Source organism: Carcharodon carcharias, chromosome 11, assembly GCF_017639515.1.
Source record: "Carcharodon carcharias isolate sCarCar2 chromosome 11, sCarCar2.pri, whole genome shotgun sequence".
NCBI classification, from domain to species: Eukaryota; Metazoa; Chordata; class Chondrichthyes; order Lamniformes; family Lamnidae; genus Carcharodon; species Carcharodon carcharias.
The window spans coordinates 91,636,463-91,661,428 of NC_054477.1; the positions used below are offsets into that span (position 1 = coordinate 91,636,463).

General features: G+C 42.2%; 1 protein-coding gene across 1 annotated transcript in view; it reads left to right on the forward strand.

Moving 5' to 3' along the window:
- LOC121283992 (protocadherin Fat 3-like) overlaps nucleotides 1–24,966 on the forward strand; it is a 619,931-nt gene that overhangs the window by 585,550 nt on the left and 9,415 nt on the right. Inside the window, exons 23-26 of the mRNA XM_041198874.1 lie at nucleotides 7,500–7,962; nucleotides 13,383–13,536; nucleotides 14,237–14,889; nucleotides 20,953–21,063. Coding sequence (XP_041054808.1) covers nucleotides 7,500–7,962; nucleotides 13,383–13,536; nucleotides 14,237–14,889; nucleotides 20,953–21,063 — 1,381 coding nt within the window. The remainder of the gene's footprint in view (nucleotides 1–7,499; nucleotides 7,963–13,382; nucleotides 13,537–14,236; nucleotides 14,890–20,952; nucleotides 21,064–24,966) is intronic.

Below are 24,966 nucleotides of genomic sequence, written 5' to 3' on the forward strand. Positions count from 1 at the left end.
GTGCCCTGCTTATACTCTCTCCATCTGTCTTCATGCAGGACAAGCTGGCACACAACAAAAGGGAGAGCTTGAAGACTGGTGGAGGAATGTCTGAAATCAGGGTCCTCATGGACTTTGAAAACAGAGCCATCCAGCTGGCCAGTGAAATTCTGGACCGTTCTTGTGCTGACGGCGAGGTCGATGGTGCTCAACCAAATGAGGGATCCAGCAGTGCAACATCCATCAGACAACCGTGCTGTGAGTGACGTATCCTGTTTCACAGGCCACTGCAATGCACTAATTATCTCTCCTTGTTTTTGCAGACACACTTGGGAAACAGCCCACGGAGTCCACACCTGGGTCCTCGACTGAAGCCCCAAAGACACCTCAGAAGGAGAAACTGCTGAAACCGTCATTGAAGACCCCATCACAGCGCTCACCCACACCCTTCACCTGTGCAGAGAGACACACCTTGGTGGTACCTGGTTCTAGAGTACCCTTGGGATCGCAATCTGCTGATCACGTCGCACTGTTTGATCCACAGCAGGCAGCAGCAGGGACTTCCCAGCTTTCCAGCACTCAGAGGAAGGCTGGAGGCCAGAAATCTGCTGAGTCCGAGTCAGATGATGAGCCTCTGGACTCGGTCATACCTCAGTTGCTGGAGCTGCAAAGGCAAGCTGGCACATCGAGAAGGGTTTCCACTGCACTCTTCAGATTGCAAGGAATGATGGAGGAGTCTGTCTGCCTTCAGTCTAAGGTAATAGCACCAGCATGCCAATGCACTGCAGTCAACACTGGTAGGACGTCACCCGACCCCTTCAGGAGCACAGCGTCACTGGTCACAGATACTAAAGCGAAGGGGGTTTAGCCCCACCTCAAAGGTGCTGAGAGCAAACAGAGAGAATGGCAGAATTTTGTGATGCCCGCTCACTACATTCTGGCAGCAATGACAAACATCATTAGGGTGCAGGCATCACTAATATTTCCAGTCGGTATGAAGCCACTTTGGTCTGAAGGTTACATACTGCACCTGGAAGAGGCCCTGGACTGAGATACCTGCCTTTATCTTGTGCAGGAACCAAGGTTTCACATTTAAGTGACACAAACACTGCTCATCAGAACAAGGAGCCATAGGCAAGGAGACATTCTTGGATATTTATTTACAATAGTGAACTTTACATACATGTGATTAACACCCATGCCAGGCTATGCAACTTCGTCTTTTTAATCTTCCTAACCCTGCCGCTACGTTTTGGTGTTCTCCTGGCAGCCACAGCAGAGGTGTAGGCAGCCTACTGACTGCTACGCCCTGCCTGTGATGACCTTGGCAGGCATCCTCTGGAGTGCCAAGACCTGGAAGGCCATGGATACCTTGGTCCAGGACATTGGTACTGTACTGCAGTGTGGGCTGAACTCCATCGCTGACACCGTAGTTGGACTCCAGCAGTGTCAACCCAAGAGGGGTGCAGGGCAGCTCAATCACACTCCAGCTTCCCCTTCTCCTCAAGGAGTCAGCCTGGGGCCCTCCATAGAGAGGAAGATCAGGACTTGCACACTCAGGGCCATCCACTCAGGTGACTCCAGGAGTGTCTGACCCATCTGAATCCCCTCTTCCTGTGACCCCAGCAGCTCCAGTTCCACAGGCCGAGGAGGGTGCCACTGCCCTTGTCCCCGAGGAGCCAGCCCTGCAGCCTATGTGGACCCTGGAAGACATCAGGCATCTGAGACCTGCGAAGAGTTGAGAACACCCCCTGGGATCTACGCGCAGACCTGCAGATGCATTTGTGGTGGTTACAGACCAGTTGAACATCAGTGAGTGGAAGCCCTTGTGGTTGACATAGTTGACCGCTTGTTGCCATGGAGATCTGAGCACCATGTGAGTGCAGTCAATGGCACCCTACACCTGTGGAAAACCTGAGACCTGGGCAAATCCTAGAGCTTTTGCATCCTGACTGTTCTGGTCCGGAGCAAAATGCACAAAGGTGTATGCCTTTGTTAAGATGGCGACCATGACCTCATGGATGCATTTGTGGGTGGAGGCTTGTTGTATCCCACAGTCACTTTCACTCCATGTCACTGTGGCACCAAATTCTACAGCAGATGGCAGAAGTCACCGACCAGTTCCCCAGACATGTGCAGTCTTCAGCGACACTGGTTCTCAGTCATCTGCAGGAATGAAAGGTGGCCTCTATAGACCCTGTGTCCAGCTATGCCCCAACCAGCAACGGCTCACTATGGCTCTTCAGTGGCATATGTGGGAGCCCCAGCCGGCCCTTCTTCCTGAGGGTGCAGCTCCTCCCCCTGCCCACCTTTGTGCATCTGTCTCTCTCTTCTTCGTCTCCACTCTCTTTGAGCCATGAGGCATACAGCTAGGTCACCAGGCTCCATGCTCCTAATGTACTTCTCCTGCAGGATGAAAGAGAGAGACTCAGTTGGCTTGTGTGTTCTAAGAATCTCTCTTGGTTAAATCTGAAGGCCACTTAACGCATCTCGGCGAGTGCTGGCAACCACTTGGCTGGCCAGAGTTTACCGCACTGCATGGCTGCCTGAAATCCCACCCACCTCTGCTTCATTCTAGTTGACCGATTGTCAGCAGCTTTGCCCACTGGATTGCATGTTGTGCTCTCAGCTCAGGTGCAAGCATTCTCCTAACCCGCACTACAAGACTACGCTGTTAGCTTGAAACATGGGGTACACTGGTCCAAACTGGAATGATGACATTGCATGGAGCTGTGAACACCTCCACCAGTGGCTGCTCCATGGCCAGCTTTAACAAGGAGATTGTACAACATGCCCAGTCGTCCAATTGTTCTGCAGTCCCTAAAATGCTCACTAGTTTGCAGTCTGTGACCAAGAGGTGAAGAGCACTGGAGCATTTGGCATCACTTTAATGCCTCTGTGTTGCCTTTGTGGGCAGATAAGCTACAGGCCCGACTCCAAGCGTATCAAGGTTGGCTGAGCCTGCATTGTTTCAGCTGCGAAAGAAGGTCACTTTATACAGGATTTCCCTAATGCATGGCCACTTCCCCCTAACTCCTCCAGCCGTGAACAGCCATGGTCCCAGCACTGACCCTTGTGGCACACCACTTTCCAACTTCTGCCACTCTAAATAACTACTATTGACTCCCATCCTCTGCTTTGTGTCTTGAATCCATTCCGCTACTTGTTCCCTAACTCCGCATTTTCTGACCTTATTCATTAGTCTATTATTGGACACCTTATCAAAGATCTTTTGAAAGTCCAGATCAATTACATCTACAACATTACCATTGTCTACTCGCTCTGTTATCTTCTCAGAAATTTTAATAATGTTGATTAAGCAATGTTTTCCCTTTTCAAATCTACGCTGACTATTCTTTATTATATTTTTATTTTCCAGGTGTTCTTCTAAACTCTCCTTTAGTCTGGATTCTATTGTTTTTCTTATCACCGATGTTGAGCTGACTGGTCTATAGTTCCCTGGACATGTTTTGTCATTCTGTTTAAATGTATGAATTACGTGAACGATCCACCAGTCCTTTGGCACTACATCTTTCTCTAACAAATTATTAAATAAGTGTCATCATATCTCTGCTATCTCTTCCTTAGATTACTTGCAGATCTTGCAAATCTCTTTGTTAATAAAGAAATAGTTGAACAGCTTTCTGGCCTTCATCGTGTGCTCAGTAACTTTTAAGCCACATGCATGACTGCTCTGAAATCCATCTTGGGAAACTAACTATCATTTGTAACGGGGTAAGAAAGGACAGAGGAAGTGAACATAGTTTCATCTATAATTAATTAAAGGAAACTGGAATTTAAAAATGGAAAGATGATTAAAAGCCAGTAACAGCATCAAAGCTCATCAGCAGTACACTAAATCTTTCATTGACTGCCTTTGAATGACGCCAATGTTTTTGTTTTTACTTTGCAGATTATTCTAAACATGTTCCTATACCCAGCATATCTATATTAAAATTCCTTTTTCAATGTATGGTCTCTGATCCTACTGTTCCAGCTCAATTTGAAGAAGCAATCTGGGTCTATGTTACAAATATACTACTTAATATTATATATTGTATTTAGTCCCTCTATGATCTCTATCTAAGCCACCTCTCTAGACTGTATAACATGAATTTTGCTAATCTTTCCTCACAGCTTTAAAGAATTTAAATCTTTTAGCTATTGCATCCTGGTTGTGCTAAATTAAATGTACAATGCAGATCCACAGAAATCACAACTCTGCTGGAGTGACTGTAATATGAGCAATACCTCTTTGCACATTATTTACATGTTCTCTAAGCTGACTTAGAGTAGATAAATGATATTATCAGTCTGATGCTATAGCAAGTATCATAGAACCTCAATAAACTGTGACGTCTCTGGTTGCTATACATGCTAACAGACAAATTAATTACCTGGTAAGTTTTTTGAGCCATGAAAGGCACTTTATTGAAATAAATTAGTTAAAATGCTTGTACTAGGATGTGCACATCATAGTATTCTACATGAAATTCTGTTATCCTTAACAAAAAATATCACTTGAGTTGAAGCTGCATGACTTTATGCTTGTGTGGTGTCCATTCCTGGAATGCAGCTGAACCTTTGGATCAGTATTACAGAATAATGCAGCAAAGAAGAAAGCCATTTAGCCCACCAATTATGTGTTAGCTCTTCTGAAGAGCAATCTAGTTAGTACCACTCCTCTGCACTTTCCCCATATTCCTACATTTTTTTTCGTTTTCAAGTATCTATCCAATTTTCTTTTGGAAACCACCATTGAACCTGTTTCCTCTACCCTGTCAACTAGTGCATTCCAAATACTGACCATTCATTGCAATAGAAAAAAGCTTTTCCTCATGTCACCTCATTTTTTTGCCACTGAACGCAGTTTGTCTTTATTTACTCAGTCTAAAGCCTCCTTGATTTTAAGCATCTCTGTCATACTTCAAACCTTCAAATCCTTCCTAAAGTGTTGCACTCAGAAATGGGTTGAACTGGTATTTTATATAGGTTTTGTATACCTTCCCTGGCTTTTGTGTACTCTGTCTATTTTTATAAAGCCCAGATCGCATATGCTTTATTAATTACTTTTTTAATCTGCCCTGCCATTTTAAAAGTTTGTGCATAAACGCCCTTAGCTATTCCTGTTTATCCCTGTTCCTGCACCTCCTATGACAATTCTACTTTGGACACACTAAAGGTACTTGAACCATTCACTAATAGGAGAACATTTTAAAAAGAAGTAATTACTACAACATGAAACAATGTGTTTTGATTTGCCAAAGTCTTGTATGCACATATATCCCAATTAGTTTAAATATTATACATTGCAGGAAGAGATTTTTCTAGCATACAAAGGAAATGCTTACATTATATCAGCTTTTTTACTTCCTCAGGATAATCAAAGCACTTTAATAGCCAATGAACAATGCACTTTAGAAATATAATTCATATTATATTGGAAAATGTGGCAGCCAGTTTGCACACAAAAAATTCTCAAAAAGAGCAAATGAAAGACTCGGTAGGTGGTCTGTCTTTGGTGGTCAAGAATGTCAGCCAACACTCAGGAAGAATTCTTTAAATAAGGCAATTGGTTCTTTCACACTGAGCTGAACAGAAGGCTAGGTTTATATCTTCTCTGAACGGTGGCACCTCCAACACAGCAGTTCTCCCTAACACAACACTGAAGCGTCAGCCTGGATTATGTGTTCAAGTCTGTTGGGGGACTGAACCTACAACCTCCTGGCTCATTCAGATTCTAGTAACTGAGCCAAGCTGACACGTAATACATTAGGGTGTTCTTAAAACTGTCTTGAATTTTTTTTCTCATTTTATTTTGTTATAAATCTTTAAACTTCCTTTGACCCCATTGACTACAGATGTTGACAAATGAGGTTAAGGGATATGTCTATAGAAGTTCAGTGGCAAATATTTAAAGGGATATTTCAGAATGCACAGAATATATACATTGCAATGGGAGTGGGCCACTAAAAAAGTTAAAGACAGTATCAAATTTAAAGAAAAAGCATATAATTACACAAAGACATGTGGCAGGTCAGAAAATTACAAAGAATATAAAGAACAGCAAAGAATGACAAGATTATTGAGGGAAAAATTAGAGTATGAGAGAAAGCTAGGTAGTAATATAAAGACAGATAGTAAGAGTTTCTATAGGTAGAAAAGAGTTAACAAAGTGAGAGTTGGTCCTATAGAGAGTGTGTCTAGGGAATTGATAATGGAAAGTAGGGAGATGGTGGACGAACCAAACAGGTATTTTGCTTCAGTCTTCATTATAGAGGACACAAGTAACATCCAGGAAATAGCTGTAAATCAGGAAATGGAAGGGAGGGAGGAACTTGGGAAAATTACAATCACCAGGGAAGTAGCATTGAGCAAATTGTTGGGGCTGCGGGGTTGACAAATCCCCAGGTCTGGATGGACTTCACCCTAAGGTCTTGAAAGAAGTGGCTAGTGCAATAGTTGGTTTTAATTTTCCAAAATTCCCTAGATTTGGAGAAGGTTCCATGAGATTGAAAATAGCAAATATAACTCCTTTATTCAAAAAGGGGTGAGACAGAAAGCAGGAAACTATAGACCAGTTAGCCAACATCTGTCATAGGGAAAATGTTGGAAGATATAATTAAAGATGTTATAGCAGGGCACTTAGAAAAATTCAAGGCAATGAGGCAGAGTCAACATGGATTTGTAAAAGGGAAATCACGTTTAACCAATTTACTGGAGTTATTTGAAGGAGTTACAAGTGCTATGGATAAAAGGGAACCAGTGGATGTACTGTACTTAGATTTCCAGAAGGTATTTGATGAAATGCCACATCAAAGGATATTGCAGAAAATAAAAGCTCATGGTGTAAGGGGTAACATATTGGCATGGTTAGAATATTTGCTAGCTAACAGGGAGCAGAGAGTTGGCAGGATGTGATGAGTGGTGTGCCACAGAGATTGTTGCTAAGGCCTCAACATTTTACAGTTTATATAAATGTCTTGGATGAAGGCACCAAAGGAATGGTTGCTCAATTTACTGACAACAAAGATGTGTAGGAAATTAAGTTGTGAAGACGACGTGAGGAGGCTACAAAGTGAAATGGATAGATTAAGTGAGGAGAATTTTTTTTCTCTCGGAAAGTAGCAAGTCTTCGGAACTCTCTCCCTCAAAAGGTGGTGAAAGCAGAATCTTTGAATATTTTTAAGGCAGAGCTAGATGGATTCTTGATTAACAAGTGGGTAAAAGGTTACCAGGGGCAGGCAGGAATATGGGGTTGAGGTCACATTCAGATCAGCAATGATTTTATTGAATGGCAGAGTAGGCTCAAGGGGCCAAGTGGCCTTCTCCTGCTCCTAATTTTTATGTTCATATGTTTACGTAACTTTATTATTTGACAATAGTCATACAGGAGATTAATTTTGAATAATCCTACTTACAAAGATAATTAATATATCTAATGTTACAATATTTTCCTGTTTTTTTAATATCATCTCTAACACACAGTCTCTTTCTCACTTATTTATTACTTTCACCAGATTGTGGATGGAAAACTCTGGTTTCAATTGGACTGTGGTAGTGGGCCTGGCATTGTGGGAATTTCTGGCAGAACTGTTAATGATGGGAATTGGCATACTGTCTTTCTGGATCTCAACAAGAATTTCACAAGCCTTGCACTTGATGACAGCTACGTGGAGCGTCGATGGGCTCCTTTCAACTTTCATATCCTCAGTATTGACAGCTCCATCTATTTTGGTGCCCAGGTGCCAGCTGCTCGTAGCCTGTCAAGCCAGAAGAGCGCACAAGTCCTTGGTGGGTTTCAAGGATGCCTGGACTCAGTTGTCCTTAATGACAATCAGTTGCCACTCCAAAACAAGCGCAGTCATTTTGCTGAAGTGGTTGGGCTGACAGAACTGAAACTCGGCTGTGTCCTGTATCCTGACACCTGTGCAAGAGAACCATGCCAGAATGGAGGGAGTTGTATAAGCCAGCCATCTGGTGGTAAGTTGTTATATTGCAGCTCTAAGTTCTTCTAGCTATTGAATGAAATAATAACAAATATAAAAATCTCATGAATATTGATTTCTTTTTACAAGCATCCAAGTGACATACTAAATGCTGATTCTGTGTATGCTGGCAAACCAGCCTTTCATAAAAATGTGCTAGGGAGTGGTTTAGCGAATAGAGACCACAAAAGCCATGTCTATGTTCAGCACAATAATACAATATAGAAGTAACCCTAATGATTTGAACACAATAAATTGGATCAATGATATGTAAATTAAATCATTGCATTTTTGAAAAAAGTAGGAAAAAGTTTCAACTACAACTCTTCAAATTAATTTTTAGTAAAACTCAAGATATTGTTTTGTTGCCCAATTATGCTGTGAAGTGTGTATTATTATAAATGTGTATTATTTATATAATGGAAAATACATTTGTTAGACAGTGCTTACATTATTGCACCTTTAATCTTGTAGTAAGGGCACTTTCATTGTGACAAAACATAATCCAAATTAAATTCTACCCTCCTTGTGGCTCCATATATAGATCAGGGAGCTCTTAGGCCCATTCCCAATTCATTCTAGATTACCTGACCTCAGCAGTGTGAGATAGGAGTGCTACATTTCATCTCAATACCCCAGATCTCAAAAGAAGAAAAAAGATCCAGGGATTTCTTTTCTCACTGCCAAGCTATTCTCCTGCTGAAATGTGTGTGTGTGTGCTTGTGTGAGATAAGAACAGGATCTGTCTCAGCTGTGATACTCCTCACAGTTGAAGAGCCTGCTGATAGTCACTGTCAGTGCTCACATGAAAATGAAGTTTTGAATGAGGTAACAGGAACGGCTAGTATGAGTAAGGACATTGATGCCTTCAGGAGGGGAGAAAATTGGCAAAGAAGTTAAACAATAGAAAGATGGGTACATGTTGGCTGATGTAGCAAAAGTTACCTACTCATTTGAGACAGTCTTCAGAAAGCGCACATTGTGTTTTAAAGTATTGCAATATTTCAAGTGAAATCATTGACAAACAACTACAACCTCGTGTGTTTTGGATGCATCAATTCCTTTCTTACATTTTCAAAATTTCTATTTATCCCCTGGAAATATACATAATATGAAATTTCCAGTGTGCCCACACAGAGCATCCTTATTCTCTTTACCTGTTTAAGGCTTTTATTGGGTATAGAATTCAAACATGGTTGATTCCTGAATACCCTCTGAAATAGCCTACAAAACCGCTCAGTTGTAACAAACTGCTGGAAAGAGTAAATTGCTGGAGAGAGCTGGGCAATGGATTAGGACACAAATGAAGGTGCACCTGGCCCAGCTGACCCTGCAGAATCCCCCTCACTAACATCTCGGAACTGATGTCAAGGTGGAAGAGCTGTCCTATAGCTAGTCAGGTAACAGTCTCTGTGAACAAGGCCAGATTTTTCCATCACGATCCCTGGCTATGTCCTGGCCCTCCGGCAGGTCAGATACACTAAGATGATGTCATGGTGATATAATTCAGAGCGGTGGCCTTGGAGCCTTCAGCATTAACCCCTGGGTGTTTCTTGGTCGTGGGTCAAACATAGACAAGAAAATCTCTGGCTGATTACCACCTGCTGTCCTCTCTCAGCTAATGGATCAGTATTCCTTAATATTGAACATTAAGGATAGAAAGGACACAGAATCTACACTGGTTTGGGGACTTCAATATCTGTCGTCAAGATTGGGTCAATAGCACCACCATTGAGCAGGCTTAGCCCTAAAGAACATAGCTGTTAGACTAGGGTTGTAAAAGATGGTGAAAGAGCTGTCACAAGTTATGAATAGTGCTGTCAAGCTGCACTTAATTCGCTATTAACCTACATACACAGTTTGACTTCTGCCAAAACAAACCTTGTGACAGCCTTAATCCAAATATGGACATAAGCTGAATTCCAGAGGTGATATGAAAGTGACTCCCCTTAACATCAAAGTTGTACTTGGCCAAGTATGACACGAAAAGCTCTAGTACAAGTCAGTGGGGATCAGGAGGAAAATTCTCTACTGTCTGGTGTCATACGTGGCAAAAGAAAAATGGCAGTGGTTGTTGGAGGCCAATCATTTCAGCCCCAAGACATTTCTGTTAATGTTCCTCAACGCAGTGTCCTCAGATCAACTACCTTCAGCTGCTTGATCAATGAATTTCCCTTCATCATAACATCAGAAATGGGGGTACTTGTCGATCATTGCAGAATGCTCAACTCCATTCTTAACTCCCCAGATAATGAAACAGTTTATGTCGCATGCAGCAGAACCTAGACAACATCTGTTCTTGCGCCAATAAGTAGTAAGTGACATTCATGCCACACAAATACCAGGCAATTACTATCTCCAACATGAGAGAACCTAACCATCTCCTCTTGACATGCAATGGCATTACCATTGCCAAGACCCTGCTGTCAATATCCTGCACTTCACTATTAACCAAAAATTCAACTGGGCCAGAGACTGGGTATTCTGCAGCAAGTGATTTACTGCATGTCTTTTGAAATCCTCTCTTTCACCTACAAGGCACAAGTCAAAAATGTGATCAAATACATTCCACTTGCTGGGATGGGTAATACTATAACAATACTGAAGAAACTTGACACCATCCAGAACAAAGCAGTCCTCTTGATCAGCACCTCAGCCATAAGTCTAAACATCCAACCGTTCCACCCTGGATGCAATCTGGACTATCAATGGGATGCACTACAGCAACACACCAGGGTTTATTCACCTGCACCTCCCAAACCTGTGACCTTTGCCATCTAGAAGGACAAGGACAGCAGGTGTATGACAACACCATCACCTACAAGTTCCCACTAACTTGCAGACCACCCTGACTTGGATATAATATTGCTGTTCCTTCATTGTTGCATCAAAATCTTTAAGCTGCCTCCCTAATGGCACTGTGGAAGCACCTTCACCACACAGAATGCAGCAGTTCAAGAAGCTAGCTCACCACCACCATCTCGGAAGTAGAGATGGGTACTAAATACTAGCCATAGCTGTCAGAGAATATCTTTTTAAATTACTGCAGCAATTTTAGTGATAAGTGTTTGTGTCGATTAATATCCAATAATGTTCTAAAGTGATCAAATTATGTGGTTTCAATCCTAGTTTGTACTGACAATAAACATCAGAAGAGTCATAGCAAAAAGTCAATGGGGAGGAAAATTAAAACAATAAGCAGCAAAACTCATGATGAATGGGGATTCAGTAATTAGTAACTATAAAGTCAGTGAAGATAGTTTTACTTTTATAGGAAAAGATATTCTACGCTAGGCCCATCAATCATTACTATAATTTTTAAAATTTCTGAGTGCAACTGGGAATCTGAAATAACGAATAACATAGTATATGTTTCTGTATTATGTTCATTGAGTATCTGCATGTAAAAAAATAAGTGAGGCAAATACTTCAGATTTCTTCTGAAAAGTATCTAAATATGCAGACATATTGTGGCTCAGTAACCGATATGAAGAAGTCTTGTGTAGCAGAAGTTTCAAATTTGTAGTTGGAACACATGAGATTTTGGAGAATATTACTTTATTCAAAAACATGTCCACATATTTAGGATGCTGTTGAGGTTAAATTGTGCAAAACATTATTAGCATACAAATATATTCATGTATTTGTATGCTCACAAATATCTTAACTTCGTTCCACAGCCCAGATTTTCTCTGAATCAAAACTGCTCAAGAGCCCTTTAAAAATGGCAGGCAGCACCCGATTCTGGGATTCCCATTCCCATTCTTGTCTCTGGCACTTTTTGTCAGTGTGGGATAAATGTGTGGGCAGCCAGCCTGCATGCAGCACTTCCATTGTGGGGGTGAGCAGTTCAAACACTTCCCCCTTGCCCCCATCCCCAAAATGTTATTGGAGCTGGACCCCTTTAGTAAGTTAATGTGGTTCATGGCCTCTCAGAGGAGGTGGGAGCCACAGGGGGGGACCCCAGTTGCAAGTGGGGAATCAAAGTAAAAACAGTCACATGCTCCTGGAATTCTTTCATTGACAGGCTTTGAAATACAAATAAAATGGTCCTTTCAGTTTCCATAGTTAGTTGCTCTATTGTAAGTTAGGTGTGTTTTTACTGCAGTGATTGGAATATCTCGTGCAATAAACTGAAGTGATTTAAATTCCCAGAGTCCTTTTAAGATGGAATAAAAATCTCTTGTTGTTGTCAGGTAGAGAAGAAGGTCCCACCTGCTCCTGGACTACTTTGATTGACTCACCATCTGATACAGCTTTAAAAACCTTAGCTATTTGTTTTTGCAATTTCAATTGTTCCATTGCCTGTGAGCAGGAATGGTTTGTTATGATAGCTGTGGCCATAATGAATGCTTGGGTGATTTTCACAAGATCCAGAACCATATATCCAAACAGGGGTTTGTATAGACATTTTGATTCACAGTTTTAAGAGGTCATTAAAGGATTAGTGTCTTTGATGTGATAGTGGAATAGATGTTTGTTGTTACACAGGTTGACCACTTGAGGGGTTTTTGTTTGGACTTTTTTGAAGGAGGGTTTTTTTTATTATGGTATGTTTGAATGTGATTAGATTGGTAGAAGTTTATTTGGCTTAATGTACATTTCAAAAACATCCTGAGGTCTGCCCATAGTGGATATGGGTGAGTGGTTATGGAGGATACATGTGGGGCATGGAGGGGGCATGGGAGCATGTGGGGTGGGTGAGGAGTGATGATTTGAGAGGATGACATTCATGATTAAAACTGGTTGATGTCCCAGTAAGTAGAGGCAGGTATTGTAGGCTGCCAACATGACCATACACCCACCTCCGTTGCCACGAGTGTGTCTGCCTCTGAAGGTGGCAGGCCCTGCTCCATCCTACACTCCCCCCACCGCACCCCATGTTCCCCCATCTCCTGTAGCAAAAATATGGCAGGCAGCGCCCTTTTAAAGAAACCAGGTCTGCTGAGTTGGGAAGCTTTCCGACTTGACCTTCCCACTTTCTGCATGAAACTCTGACCCAATATGCTGGTGCAGTACATTGGAATTCACTTGATTGGTAGAGATATTTGTCTCTATGTTCTCCTGCACTTGCAATCTCAGCAACATTGTCAAAAAGGAGGTGCTTTACAGGGAAGGAGAGAGAATTCAGAGGGAAAATCACTGCACCCTCCACTCATCACAAATACCTACAAGCAGCTAGTTTTTGTGCCAGTGGCAGAATCCAGTGAGCAAGTTAGGTTAAGTAGTGTAGGGGTGTCTGTGGAGGAAGAAATGAAGCAGTAATGCAGCATGAATAGTCCTTGGAAAGACAAAGTTAAACGTCAAACTTTACTGCATTTGTATGTTTCCTTGCCCAAGGCAAAGTTTTATGTTGCCCCTGATGTGAAGTCTTAAGTACAATATTCTGAAATCTATGCTGTTCTGCTTCAACAGGTTATCAGTGCAGCTGTCTGCCACAGTTTACAGGAAACCAATGTGAAACTGAAATCACAGCCTGCTTCCCAAACCCCTGTCAGAACGAGGGCTCCTGTAATCCAGTGGGCAGTGATTTTACCTGCGACTGCAAAGAAGGATTTATAGGCTTGATGTGAGTTTGTATATAATCTTCTTTATGTACACAATGCTGTACCAATGTCAACTTGTTGAGTTGCTTTAGCTCCCAGTTGGGTTCCAACTGCTTGGAATTAGGCTGGAAGTTGGTAGCTGTCAGTCGATAGATTGTTACAGCAAAATATATAAATGCATATTAAACATCTGAAAAAAAGAAATCACAACAGTAAATTTGATTAACGAACATGTTAAATTGGTGCATACTCTTCAAGAAGAACTGAGATGCTACAATGATGCTATAGGCACAAGAAAAGTTACAGTTACACATTGTATTTTAAAGGTTTACTTAAAACTCAGCCAAAGGTTTCTTCTGCCGCTAGATCGTTTTTGTTATCCATGGTGTGAAAAATATCACCGAAAGAATAAGCAAAGATCAAACAGTGGAACGTGTTTTTTTTAATCCATCTTCAAATGATGCAAAAAATTAAAGAGACATTCTGCAACATGCCAAATATTATCAGACCCATTATAATTGTTTGAAACAAGATTGCATTTGGTTTTCAGATAATGAGACCAAAAAACACAGACCTCTACATAATCCTTCCAAAACATTAAAAATAACACACCAACAAGAACAAACGAAAATGAGAGCATAACTAGTTAACCTCATTGCTTTAATCTTACAGAGAATAGATTTGGGGTGCAGATAATTTAAAGCATATTTATTTTTCTTGTAGGTGTGAAGAAGACATTGATGAATGTAACACAGAAGAGTGCCAAAATGGAGGAACGTGCTTAAATACATTGGGCTCATTTCAGTGCAACTGTACTTCAGGATATATAGGGTTCTACTGTGATCTTAGGCCTGTAGTTGTGCCCAATATACAACCTGGACATCCCTATATTGGAAAAGAGGAACTCATTGGAATAGCTGTGGTTTTACTAATTCTAATGATATTAGTGATACTTTTCGCAATTTTCCGAAAGAAGGTCTTCAAGAAGCATACACGTAACAATATGACTCTTGTGCAGGACCCTGCAACTGCAGCACTACTTAATAAACCTAATGGCATTCAGTTCAAAGGTATTCGGAATAATGGTGATAGTCGTAAGATTTACCAAGAAACTGGAGGTCCTCCCCAAGTGCCAGTTAGGCCAATGGCGTACACACCATGCTTCCATAGTGATTCGAGAAACAATTTAGACAAAATTGATGGAATGGGAGTAGAACACCAAGAAATGAGCACTTTCCACCCTGATTCTCCTCGACTACTGACTACACGTAGAGGTGTTGTTGTGTGCAGTGTGGCCCCAAATCTCCCAACAGTTACTCGATCTGTCTCTGACTGTGATTCGTTGAGAAAAAATACCTGGGATACAGACAGAGATGGTAATGAATATTATCTTGTCCTTGTTTTGAGAAGATGATATCCTGTCTTCGTTGTAACTATTTCTCCTTCTCTTTCCTACCCTTTATCCTACCTAGGCTTCTTCCTTCAATTAGGGGAAAGTTACAAATTAATTCAAAGTATCTATGGCTCTGACATCACTATTGTTCCATGACCCAGTCAGCTAGGGTCAGGTAAGATTAAAGGTGTTAGTTCTTTCACCAGAGGTGATGTACTTAATGAAAATGAACATTGGTAATTAATTGCACACATTGGATTGTCAGGTTTTACAGAAATGTTAATCTGCAGATGTAAGATAAGCACTTTAAAACAACAAATGCGACCTTTTATTTTTAGAAATAAGAAGTCATATCTGTGAAGCCTAGTCAATTTAGCAGATTTTAAATATGTGCACCGAAAATATTAGAGGATGGTTCTTAACTATGATGTGATTTTCTGAGATGAGATGAGATGATGGCTGGGAAACAGCCCGCTGCCCGCAATCGGCCCCCGGCCGCGTTTTCACGCTGGCTGGCCAATGAATGGCCAACCAGCAAGAAAGGCACACTAAGAAGCTCACTGCTGCTGGGTTGGGGGTGGGAGGAGTGCGAGCACAAAAGTCTGCGGATGTGCAGGGGAGCATGCACTGAAAGCTCCCTGAAGCAGGGAGCTGAACAATTTTAAAATCAAAAATAAAGATTTTTAAAATCTGAAAAAAATGTCCTGACATAGGACTCACTCACAATAACATGAACAGAATAAAAATTCTGCCCAAAAATTTATACACTTTTTAATTTAATTGTGGAAGCCTCATCCTGCCCGTGGATGAGGTTCGCTAAAAAATCAAAAGGCCGCCTGCTGGCCAATTTGCCCACCCGCCAACCGTAAGGTTGGATGGGCAGCGAAAAATGTTTAAATTAATTGATTAAGGGCCTTAATAGGCCATTTAATTATCAGTGGGCATGCTGCGCGCCCGCCAACTAAAATATCATGCAAGTGCGTGATGACGTCGGGGTGCTCGCCAGATGTCATCGCGCACTATTTTACGCCAGATCGGGTCGGGCGCGCGCCGGCCCACAGGACGTAAAATCCTGCCCCATAAGTTTATTAAATGCAGTAAATGCATTCATGCTTATGCTCACACTTCAATGGTTTTACTTGCGACCAGGCCTGATGACTGGATTGGGGAGGCAAATATGTTACAGATCTGAGCTAAATGAATTCAAATACACATTATTTTAAGTCTGATACTTTTATTCAATTTCCTCACCCTGACTACATAATAATTTGGTTTCACAATTAACAATTCAAATTCTGGATTACATGATAATACAAAAAGTTAAATTACAATTCCATATAGCAAAAGGAACTTGTTCATTATCAATAAGTTGAGATACTAAGATAGATTCCTCCTGTAATGAACTCTTTGGACTAATAAGATTGGTATACCTCTTTTACTCTGTTATCTTGTCCATAATTTTGCTCTTGTTACCTACAATTGCTGCTCCGCCAAGTGAAAACTTTAATTATAAACATGCCTTTGATTTTGTACCATTCAGCTACAAAATCCTCTATTAAAAACAATATTTACCCAGATATTTCCTTTTTGCAATACTAACTTCTGTTCTTACATCCATTATCAGTGGTTACAGCTGTCTGAAACTTAAGAATGCAATGACACATCTTGATGATTGAGTTTCCTTATTATTATTAAGTATAGTAAATTAAGTGACTTGCATCAGGTCTCCTTTATTTGCAGGTGTCATTATTTTCAAAATGGTCATTGAATGTACTCTAAACAAAATGAGTCAAGTATTCCAGGATTGCTGTATCTTCTGAAGCGTTCCTTTTTCTTTGCCTTCACCTGGGATCATGTTTAATTTTGGAGCCCTGTCAGCTGGATGTGATTTCAATTCCATTTTCAGTTCATTGGGTTTCCCAGATCATGTGACTATATGAACATATGAAATTGGAGCAAAAGTAGGCCATCCAGCCCCTCGAGCTGCTCTGCCATTCAATAAGATCATAGCTGATCTGTTTGTGTTTCGAGTTCCACCTTCCCATCTACCCCCGATAAACTTAGATTCTTGTTTGGCAAGATACTCAATCTACCTTCACCTTAAAGGTATTCAAGGACCCCGCCTCCACTGACTTCTGAGGCAGAGAGTTCCAAAGTCACACAACCCTCTGAGAGAAAAAATTTCTCCTCATCTCTGTCCTATAAGGGAGACCCCAATTTTAAACCCCTTAGTTCTGGACTCACCTACAAGAGGAAATATCCTTTCCACATCCACCTTGTCAAGACAATTCAAGATCTCATACACTTTAATCAAGTCACCCCTCACTCCTCTAGACTTCAGTGGAAACAAGCCCAGCCTATCCAACCTATCCTCATAAAACACATCCATTCATTCCAGCTATGAAACCTCCTCTGTACCACCTCCAAAGCATTTACATCCTTCCTTAAATAAGGAAACCAAAACTTCACACAGTATTTGAGATGTGTTCTCACAAATGCCTGGTATAACTGAAGTATAACATCCTTACTTTTATGTTCAATTCCTCTCATAATAAAGGATAGTATTCCATTAACCTTTCTGATTATGTACTGTACCTGCATCCTAAAGTTCTGTGACCCATGCACTAGAACACCTAGATCCCTCTGCACCTCTGAATTCTGCAGATGTCCTCCACTTAAGTAATACCCTGCCTTTTTATTCTTCCTGCCAAAGTGAACAACTTCACATTTTCTCACGTTATACTCCATCTGTCAGATTTTTGCACACTCACTCAACCTATCTATATCTGTCTGCAAACTCCTTATATCTCCTGCACAACATACTTTCCCACCAATCTTTGTGTTGTCTGCAAATTTAGCTCTCATGCCTTCGCTCCCCTCATCTAAGTCATTGATGTAAATTATAAAAAATTGAGGCCCCAGCACAGATCCCTGCAGGACTTCACTCGTCACATCTTGCCTATCAAACAAAGATCCATTTATGCATACTCTCTGTTTCCTACCAGCCAGCCAAACTTCTATCCATGCTAATATGTTACCTCTTGCACCATAAGCTTTTATTTTCTGCAATAACCTTTGATGTGGCACCTTATCAAACACCTTCTGGAATTCCAAGTGCAGTATGTCTATGACACATGTTACTTCTTCAAAAAACTCTAATAAATTGATTAAACATGATTTCCCTTTCACAAAACCATGCTGACTCTTCCCAGTTGCCTTGAATTTTTCGAAGTGCCCAGACTTAACCTCTTTGAAGATCTGTTCTAACACCTTCCCCGTGACAGACATCAAGGTAACTGGCCTATAGTTTCCTGTTTTCTGCCTCCCTCCCTTCTTGAATAGATGCGTTATATTTGCTACTTTCCAATCTTTTTAATTCATTCTTGGGATGTGGGTGTCGCTGGCTAGACCAGGGTTTATTGCCCATCCCTTATTGCTCTTCAGAAGGTGGTGAGGAGCTGTGTCTTCTTGAACTGCTGCGTTCCATGTAGTGTAGTTACACCCACAGTGCTGTTAGGGAGGGAGTTCCAGGATTTTGACCCAGCGACAGTGAAGGAGCAGTGACATAGTTCCAATTCAGAATGTTGTGTGGCTTGGAAGGGAACTTGCAGGCGGTGGTGTTCCCATGTACCTGTTGCCCTTGGCCTTTAGATGGTAGTGGTTGTGGGTTTGGAAGGTGCTGTCTAAAGAGCCTTGGTGAGTTCCTGCAGTGCACCTTGTAGATGGTACACGCCACTGCCACTGTGCGACAGTGGTGGAAGGAGTGAATGTTTGTGGGTGGGGTGCCAATCAAGCAAAAACAGAATTACCTGGAAAAACTCAGCAGGTCTGGCAGCATCGGCGGAGAAGAAAAGAGTTGACGTTTCGAGTCCTCATGACCCTTCGACAGAACTTGTCGAAGGGTCATGAGGACTCGAAACGTCAACTCTTTTCTTCTCCGCCGATGCTGCCAGACCTGCTGAGTTTTTCCAGGTAATTCTGTTTTTGTTTTGGATTTCCAGCATCCGCAGTTTTTTTGTTTTTATGCCAATCAAGCAGGCTGCTTTGTCCAGGATGGAACCTTTGATGTCTGATGGAACATTTCTAGAATCTAGGGAACTTCAGAAAAATAACGCCAAAGCATCTATTACCTCATTAGCCGCCTCTTTTAAGACCCTAGGATGAAGTCCATCTGCGCACCCCCCCCCCCCACCAGCCCCCCGCCAAGGTGAGTTTGGAGGTAGGGGGGGCATTGAAAAAGGTGAGAGGGTGCCAGGTGAGGACCCTGCTGCCTTCTCACATCTGGCCCATTTAAGTGTGAGATAGGAATGCTCGTTCCTACCCCAATGCCAATTGAGGCCACTTATGGGCCTCATTCCACCGCTGCTGGTTTTCAACCAGTGGCAGGCGGGGACTCGTTATGTTTGGAGCCTGAAAAGCCAAACCCTGTCATGTTTGCTTGTGGGCTCCTGGTGCAGGAGCGGGGTTGTCCATCGTTCATAGGCACTCAGTGCCTGAATCAAGGGACCCAGCTTCGGGAGGGAGGGGGAGATGCTGCTGAAAGCCAACGCCTTGCCCTTTCTTCCAAACTCTTTCCCCCCTCCCATAACCCCAGCTTGCCCTCATTCGCCTGTGGCCTGTGGTCCTGCGATGATTTTGGGCCTCTGGTGGATTCATTGCTGGCAGCTCTCAGTGGGGTAGGGTGGAGGTGGGATTTCTACCTCCAGGGCCCATAATCCCAGGGAAGGCCCTCTAATTCCCAGTCAAGTGCCTGATTGACAATTAATACATTGGGCCTCCCACAGAAGGGGCACAGAGGCTCACGTCGATTCTATAGCCAACCAGTGAAACCTCCATCACCTGATTAAATTTCATCCCCTGTAGCTCCAGCTGCTCCTGGCTCTGCAGAGAATGATGGTAATGAATATTGTCTTGTCATCATTTCGAGATGATAACTGCCGAGGCCACCTCATATCAGACCCCTCTCCTTCTTGTTTGCTGACTCACCAGCCCCCTCACCTGCTGTATGCAGTCACAGTTCTCTGCAGCGTTGATCAGCTGATGTCACTGACCTAGCAGTTGGGGGCAGGGGCACATTGCGAGAGGACCAGTTATTCCAGTGCCGTTCCCGTCTTTTATGAAATGCTGAGTTCTTTACACAGAGAAACCCCATTGTTCCTGGAATACAGCCATGCGAGCATTCAATTCCAGAACTAGGCCAGTTTCTGTCCCGCAATGGTTGCTGGGTAAAGAAAACTCCATTACGTAATTTTTTTTTCTCATCAGTTGCCGCCTCACTCTTACTTGCCTGCCCCTTGCTTTCAGTCGCAACTAGATTTGGTGCATTGAAAGCTGTCCGTAGTTCAGAATTTGAATATGTCCATAGTTTCAAGGGCAGCTTATATCTATTATAATGTAAGTATTTGAGACTGATTTTTTTTTGCAGCTGTCAATCTTTTGATGGTGTCCATTTATGCTGATTTTTCTACCAATGATTATCTCATATTGAAATCTACTGGTGCCATAACTGCTGAGTGTTTCCAACATCTGTTTTTCTGTCAGATTTCTAGTATTTATGGTAACTTGCTTTGTGTTCTATTGGAAACTAAATCTGCTGCTTTGCTTGAAATACTGCTAAATAAAGTTGGCCCTGCACATTGTAACAATGATGCTATTTAGCGAAGCTGGTATGGTAAAATCCTGCCCTCATTTGTTCTAAGATGGGTACCTTTCAGTACCAGAACTGCAGCGTGAAATCTCAATCGCTCCACCATTGGTGCGTTTTCCTTTAACTGCCTAAATCCTGAACTCTGGAATTCACTGCCTAAACCTCTCTGATTCTCCAACTCACTTTCGTCCCTTAATACCTTCCATAAAACCTACCTCTTTGACCAAGTTTCTGGTCATCTGACCTAATAACATCTTATGTGACTTAGTATCATATTTTGTTTTAGGTAGCCCTGTGGAGCACCTTGGGACATTTTATTATGTAAAAGGCACTATATAAATGCAAGTTGTTCTTCTTTAAAGAAAGCTTTATTAACTGTGTTGAATCTTCTGGCTTTAGGAAAAGTGGACATTGTTGAGGATGCAGCAGGCTTTACAGGAAGCACAAAAGGTAGCAATTCTGAGGTCCAGTCACTCAATTCCTTCCAGTCTGACTCATGTGATGATAATGGTAAGGCAGCATTACAACCTACTTCAATCAGTTTAATGTCTAGTTCACTTCACAGGCTGTAATCAGAATAAAATGGTTTTTACATTGTTATGTCTTGTGTAAAAGGTGAGAAAATATGAAATCACTGCTGACCACAAACAAAAGCATTGATTGCATGGAGTGTTCACTTCCTGCCAAGCACACATTTATAGATTGATGTATTATTAGGAAATATATGAAGTTACCAAGGTTAAGATAAGTCAATGCTCGGAAATGGAACACATTTTTACTTCTGGCACCGATATGAGGTATGGCACAGATTGGATGTAGACTATTTTGCTTCAAAAATACAGGATAAATTTTAAAATGCTGATACCCCAGAAGGGAGCCTTGCTCCCTGGGGTAATGGAATCACAGCTTGCTCCTAGGGGTCATGGAATCACTAAATCTAAAGCCTTGGAAGAACATTACTGCATAAAAGATTTTTTTCTACATTCTGCATTTACCAACTTTACTATCTGAATGAGATCCCAGCTAACTGAGCGTTTTTGAACTGTTAACCTGCAGCACTAGCAACTGGGTGTTAATGGGCCAAATTATTTCACATAGAGCCATACAACTGGGACAGAGCTTAAATCCATTCTATCTTTCTGGGTTGAATTCAACACCCAGGCCCAGGAATGAAAGGTCAGTGTTTAAACCCACTGCGGTACTGAATTCCCACCACACAAGCTGGACTCCAATGTAGCTTGTGCAGTAATATAATATACACTTGTGAAAGTCTGAGCATAACTAACCTGATGCCATATAAAATATAAAATTAAAACAAAGTGCTGGGAAAAACTCAGCAGGTCTGGCAGCATCTGTGGAGAGAGAAACAGGGTTAATGTTTCAACTGGAATATGACTTATTTGGAACCCTTATATGCCTTATATATTTGATATTCTATACATTGGCTTTGATAATAACTGCAAGGCAGGAAGCAAGCAGGGGAGATGAAGATTTAGCAGCCTGCGAAATCTAATGGAAGAACCTGATTTTAACATTTTTTCTCTGTTACCTGGCCACAGTCAGCCAGGTTGAGAGACTGGAATGTTGATGAGCGGATGGATAGACCGTGGCTCCACGCTGTAGTCAGAAATTAGGCATCGAAGGGAAGCATTGAAGTGGCAGCAGATCTGAGGTGTTTAGGCACTGGGATGGGAGCTGATATTGAGGTGGGACCAGACATCGAGAAGGGAGGGCGGGGCAGGGAGGAAAACAGGCAAGCTTGGATATCAGGAGAAATGCACTCCCACTCTTCCTGGCCACAAACTAAAAGCTTTTTTCCTGATTTTTTGAGCTGTCCCATCTGGTCATTTTCTCCTCCCTTCAACTGCCATGTCTGCTGAGGCTTGGGAAAGCTTATGAGCCTGCCATAACTTTAAAATAGAGCTAAAATGTAAGGCACAGAGCCTCTTTAAAATATTTAAATTTGCAACCTGTCTCCGGAAGGCAGATTAGGCGTCTGTCCCCAACCCCCTCTATTAAAACTGGAAGTGGGCACATTGGAAGCAAGTTGGTGATAGGTTTCCAATTTGTAAATCTTTCCCTTGTACTTGAAATTTATTCTCAGGCTGTGGGTATCACTGGCAAGGCCATAAGTTAATGTCCATTCCTAGTTTCCCTAAGAAGATAATGGTAGGCCATTTGTTATTTGATACAACTTAGTGGCTTGCAAGTTCACTTTAGAGGATGGTTAAGAGTCACCCATATTAGTCTGAGGCTGAAGTCACGTAGAATTGGTAAGGATGGCAGGTTTATTTTCCTAAAGGAAATTGTTGAACCAATTAGGTTTTTAACGACAATCTGACAGCTTCATGGTCACTTTTGTTCATTACAATCTTTTTATTTCCAATTTTTTTTAATACTGAATTCAAATACTCAAGTTGGCATGGTTGAATTTGAACTCCTGTTCTCTGGATTAACCGAGTATAATCATCACTGCTTATTAGAAACTTGCCACAAGATGGCACTTTATGACCAATGTGATACAAGTATTTCTGCTAGATCTCTGTATCATAGTATTTCTTGTTACATAGTCTGGAGAGATTGCAGTTATATTTGCTGATTAATATGATTAAATGATCACTTCTGTTCAAGTACTGAATAAGGTCCTGAAGTGATAATGTTATCTTATGTTACACTTGTCCAAGAGCTTCAAGTAATGTAAATACATTTTTCATAATTTCTTCATTGTGCATTTATTCTTTCAAGAAGGTAAATTTACCTTGAGTCAGAGTACAATAAATATTTCAGCTCAGATTGCAGCATAACAATAATGTCATCCTAGAAACTGTTTCGGCATTGCCTGCAGAGATCTTAGGGATTTGCTTGTGATCTGATGTTTTCTTTCTTCCCTTAATTCACATACAACACTGCTTTCAGTAAGGCCTCACCAGTGAAATGACCACCAGTCACTAGGTGTCATATTGTTGTGATTCAATTATACCTCATTGAGCAGTGTCATCTGGTCCCATTGGCGAAGGGTGTCATGGCGGGTGGGGGGGAACAGTTTGGCATGAGGGGCAGAAATCAGTTTCACGCAGGTGTGAAATCACAGCTGGATCATCTGATGATGTGCACCATGCCGCACTCCTAGCCAAGCTGTTCCAGTACAGCTACAACACTAGCATCTACCCAGCTATGTGGAAAATTGCCCAGGTATGTCCTGTACACAAAAAGCAGGACAAATCCAACCGGCCAATTACCGCCCCATCGGTCTATTCTCGGCCTCACTGCAGCCTTGGTTCAAACATGGACAAAAGAGCTGGACTCCGGAGGTGAGGTGGGAGTGACTGCCCTTGGCATCAAGCCACATTTGACCAAGTGTGGCATCAAGGAGCCCTAGCAAAATTGGAGTCAATGGGACTCAGGAGGAAACCTCCCCACTAGTTGGAGTCATATCCAGAACAAAGGAAGGTGGTTGTGGTTGTTGGAGGTCACTCATCTCAGCTCCAGGACATCACTGCAGGAGTTCCTCGGGGTAGTGTCCTCGGCCCAACCATCTTCAGCTACTTCATCAATGACCTTCCTTCCATAACAAGGTCAGAAGTGGGGACGTTCGCTGATGATTGCACAATGTTCAGCACCATTCACGACTCCTCAGATACTGAAACAGTCCATGTCCAAATGCAGCAAGACGTGGACAATATCCAGACTTGGGCTGACAAATGGCAAGTAACATTTGTGTCACACAATTGTCAGAAAATGACCATCTCCTACAAGAGAGAATCTAACCATCGTCCCTTGACGTTCAATGTCATTACCATCACTGGGTCCTCCACTATCGATATCCTGGGGTTTACCATTGAACAGAAACTGAACTGGACTAGCCATATAATTACTGTGGTTACAAGAGCAGGTCAGAAGCTAGGAATCCTGTGACAAATGACTCACCTCCTGACTCCCCAAAGCCTGTCCACCATCTACAAGGCACAAGTCAGGAGTGTGATGGAATACTTTCCATTTGCCTGGGTGAGTGCAGCTCCCACAACACTGAAGAAGCTGAACACCATCCAGGACAAAGCAGCCCACTTGACTGGCACCATATCCACAAACATTCACTCCCTCCACCACCAATGCACAGTAGCAACAGTACCAGCTGCAGGATGCACTGCAGGAATTCACCAAGGCTCCTCAGACAGCAATTTCCAAAGCTATGATCACTACCATCTAGAAGGACAAGGGCAGCAGATAGATGGGAACACCACCATCTGGAAGATCCCCTCCAAGTCACTCACCATCCTGACATGGAAATATATTGCTTCACTGTTGCTGGGTCAAAATCCTGGAACTTCCTTCCTAACAGCACTGTGGGTGTACCAACACCACATGGACTGCAGCGGTTCAAGAAGGCAGCTCACCACTACCTTCTCAGGGGCA